Source organism: Photinus pyralis, unplaced genomic scaffold, assembly GCF_008802855.1.
Source record: "Photinus pyralis isolate 1611_PpyrPB1 unplaced genomic scaffold, Ppyr1.3 Ppyr1.4_LG3b, whole genome shotgun sequence".
Taxonomy (NCBI): Eukaryota; Metazoa; Arthropoda; class Insecta; order Coleoptera; family Lampyridae; genus Photinus; species Photinus pyralis.
The window spans coordinates 6,028,452-6,032,204 of record NW_022170510.1 but is presented as its reverse complement, the minus strand read 5'-3'; the positions used below and the strand labels follow the sequence as shown (position 1 = coordinate 6,032,204).

The 3,753-nt window shown below is 40.3% G+C and overlaps 1 protein-coding gene across 1 annotated transcript; it reads right to left on the bottom strand.

The window, feature by feature from the left end:
• Positions 1 to 495: 495 nt before the first annotated feature.
• LOC116166528 (tubulin alpha-8 chain-like) lies at positions 496 to 2,143 on the bottom strand. Its single transcript, XM_031481501.1, has 3 exons — positions 2,025 to 2,143; positions 1,451 to 1,978; positions 496 to 1,397 (listed from the first exon to the last, which is right to left on the bottom strand). Exons 1-3 carry the CDS (start codon positions 2,025 to 2,027, stop codon positions 576 to 578), a joined length of 1,353 nt encoding a protein of 450 aa, XP_031337361.1. The 5' UTR covers positions 2,028 to 2,143; the 3' UTR covers positions 496 to 575.
• Positions 2,144 to 3,753: the final 1,610 nt, after the last annotated feature.

Genomic DNA, 3,753 nt, shown 5'->3' with positions numbered 1-3,753 from the left:
TCACTATTTAACTAGTACCTTGTAACGCGCGTAAAAAGATTTGAATGGACTTACCGGAAAGGAAGAGATCTTGTAAAGCTTGAACTGCTTGACATAGTATCGCCCACGTTTCTCCTTCAGTTAAGCCTGTAGGTCTCGCCGACAGAAAATCAGCAAGACTAACACCAGGTTTTACACTATTTCCACTCACTAAGTCACCCCGCCGCATACTGAAACAAAGAAACAATACGTAAATATTACCTTCGCAATATGCTCATCAAGTGGCGAGAATTTGAATTAAACTAATTTCGCAAAATGAAGTAATAACATTCAATTAGTAAGTGCGTTAGCGGGAGTGGAGGGAATGTACAGATTTTGAAAAAATCAACAGATTTAACCAGGTTGGTAGATTTTGCAAGGGTAACAATTATTGCAACAATTGTTTCCATGGTTATTTTTACTAACCCGGTTAAACCGGTTCAATTTTCGAAAACTCTATTTATGCATGAAACTCACTAAAGTGACAAAGTCGTACAATTTATTAGACGAACATAATATGGTGTGATACAACAAATTTTTTTAAGTCGCTACATCAACTATTCATACTTGTCATCATCCCCATCGCCGGACCCCTCTGACGACACTTCTTCATAATCCAATTCAAGTGCTGCTAAGTTATCACGAGCTTCGTTGAATTCGCCTTCCTCCATTCCCTCTCCAACATACCAATGGACGAAAGCTCTCTTGGCGTACATGAGATCGAATTTTCTGTTTAACTTATTCCAAGCGGATGCGATAGCGGTTGTATTAGACAACATGCATGCCGCCCTTTGAACGCGAGCTAAATCGCCCCCGGGCACCACGGTAGGTGGTTGATAGTTGATTCCCACTTTGAAACCCGTTGGACACCAGTCAACGAACCGAACGTTGCTTTTGGCCTTCATTTGAGCGATGGACGCGTTAACATCCTTGGGTACGACATCTCCACGGTAAAGTAAGCAGCAAGCCATGTATTTGCCTTGGCGCGGGTCACATTTCACCATTTGATTGCTGGGGTCAAATAGCTCCGCCGTGATTTCGGATACAGACATTCCCTCGTGGTAGGCCTTTTCAGAGGACACAACCGGCGCATAAGACGCCAAAGGGAAATGGATTCGGGGATACGGAACCAAGTTGGTTTGAAATTCTGTTAGATCCACATTTAGAGCTCCGTCGAACCTAAGAGAGGCCGTGATCGACGAAACGACTTGGCTGATTAGTCTATTCAAATTGACGTAGTCGGGGCGCTCGACGCCTAATCTCTTCCTGCAGATATCGTAGATTGCCTCGTTGTCAACCATGAAGGCGCAATCCGATTGGTTTAGAGTAGTGTGCGTCGTTAGAATCGCATTATACGGCTCCACTACAGCGGTACAAATCTTGAAAGTGGACAATCAAATTGGGAATGTACCTACGGAAACCTGGTACTTACCTGAGGCGCTGGATAGATTACAAATTCGAGCTTGCTTTTTTTCCCAAAATCTTGCGATAACTTTTGCATGAGTAGGGATGTAAATCCGGAACCGGTACCGCCGCCAAAGGAATGGAACACAAAGAAACCTTGGAGACCGCAGCACTGTTCGGCAAGCTTGTACAGCCGCTCCATTACGGCCTCGATCATCTCTTTACCAATAGTGTAATGGCCTCTCGCGTAATTATTAGCCGCATCTTCCTTTCCAGTGATCAACTGCTCGGGGTGGTACAACTGCTTGTACTTCCCAGTTCTAATCTCATCAACAACTGTAGGTTCCAAATCAATCATAATCGTCCGCGGAACCATCTTTCCATTCTCGACCTCGGAGAAAAATGTACCGTAGCAGTTGTCAGTGGAGGCCATCAACCCCTCGTTACCGGGAAGCGTGCCATCCGGTAAAATCCCGTGTTCCAAACAGTATAATTCCCAAGTGGCATTCCCAATTTGAACACCAGCCTGGCCGACGTGAACGGAAATACACTCCCTCTACAATATTGGCTAATAATAAAAGAGTAAGGATGATAAACATTACCATTTTAAACAGGAATTTTGCACCTAATTACAAAAGAAATCAAAAACGTCAGGCGAAAAATTTCAATCAGTTATTTACAAAAAAAATTTTCCATGGATACTGGAAATATTTCGTTTTTGTGGCAACCTGATTTTATTATTTATTGTGTTCATCTAGATAACCGAGTCACTACCATTTGCGGTTGGTTGAACGGCCAGGTAATTGGGTGAAAGAACAACCAATTAAGCAATTGATTCAGGCGGAAAGCATGGGAGATTGAAAAAAGTGCCTTTATTATGAAAGGTTTGGAACATCAAATGGGCATATTCAAAAATGGAGCCTTTTCGATTTATCGCTGGATCGACACTGTGATCAGATTTTTACCAGAACCAGACTCCAAGGGGGTTGGACCACGGTTGTATGGTATTCATGGTGAATTTCCGTGATGAGTTGGGTTTTAGAGCATTTCCCATAAGACAAGTGCCCAACAAATTAATATGAAAACAATACAAATCGAGTTCTTTATGAGTAGCGGCAACGTGAGAATATGAGATGAGAAGAAAAAATGCAATCAGAAAAGTTTCTTTCAAGCGAACTTCCATAAAAATACGAAACAAGTGGAGAAGCCTTACAATACTCCAACGTTTGTGCATCACCAAGCAGTTGGAAGAAGAAATAGAAGAAATATTTCAAGCAGTGGCTCCACGTTCCATGGCATCGATCACAGAAGAGGCTAAATTCTGCTTGGTTTCCACTTCGCTTTTAGAACCCATTTCAATAAGAGCGAACACGTTTGCTGCAGTATCTGAAGGATACCCACTGCACTTGTTTGGTTTGTCATACTGATCACAAGAGGAAAACATGGAGTTAGGGATTCAGGTAAAATCGCTTTTACTCATGTTTCTGAACTAAAACTGTACAAAAGAAAATTCAATATTGTTTGCCGTCGGCTAACCAATTCTTTACCAAAGTTTTATATTCTTTTGGTAGTTTTGCTTACTGCAGATGTTCCCTTTGCTTCTCTAAAATTTGACCACAGAAATTCTAACCCTCCTTTCCACCAGTTCATAGAATGGGTTGATGCCCTTAGCTGGATGGTTATAATACAGATGTTTTCCTTAACAAAAATGCATTTGAAACTTGTCGATAATGAATTCTTCTGGTAATGGTTATTACTTGAAAGGTAATTTCTCTTGATTACAATGGGATCATTTCGGTGGTTATTTTTGCTTGTAAATTGAAATGTACTTGGAAGGTTTTGATCTGCGTATATCATTGGAGAAAATCTTCAGTAAGCACATGCACAAAAAGTCTCTCACAATGAGACCGATTAAACTTAGTTTACTGTTGAAAATGACGACAGTTTTAGTTACAATTTCCCCACTCTTATGATTATTTAATTAGTAATAGTAGGTAGTTAATACGTCACGAATCCTGCACAGTTTTTTTAACACATAATCAATCAGCATATTTATTTTCGAATTCGAAAGAACTCTTTATTTATGTAGGTTTGCACTTTTTTAAGTTACTTGTAAGATTTAAGTTATCATAGTAATCCTTTGAGTATGTTAAAACGCTACTTTGTTGATTAGTGCTCCGTTCAATAACGGGTCGCAATATTGTACACAATAACCAATTCTCGAACTGCCCTTACTGTTCAAAACAGTAGTTCAGAAAGCAAACAACTAATTAATTGTCAAAAATTTATTCTGCTATAAAATTTGCGCGTACTAACTTTCACAACAACAAC

What these genes read in the sequence shown, in the direction of transcription:
- LOC116166528 (XM_031481501.1), bottom strand. An exon ending in TAATCTATCCAGCGCCTCAG is followed by an intron (nt 1,398 to 1,450) that starts GTAAGTACCAGG and finishes TCCACTTTCAAG; the next exon opens with ATTTGTACCGCTGTAGTGGA.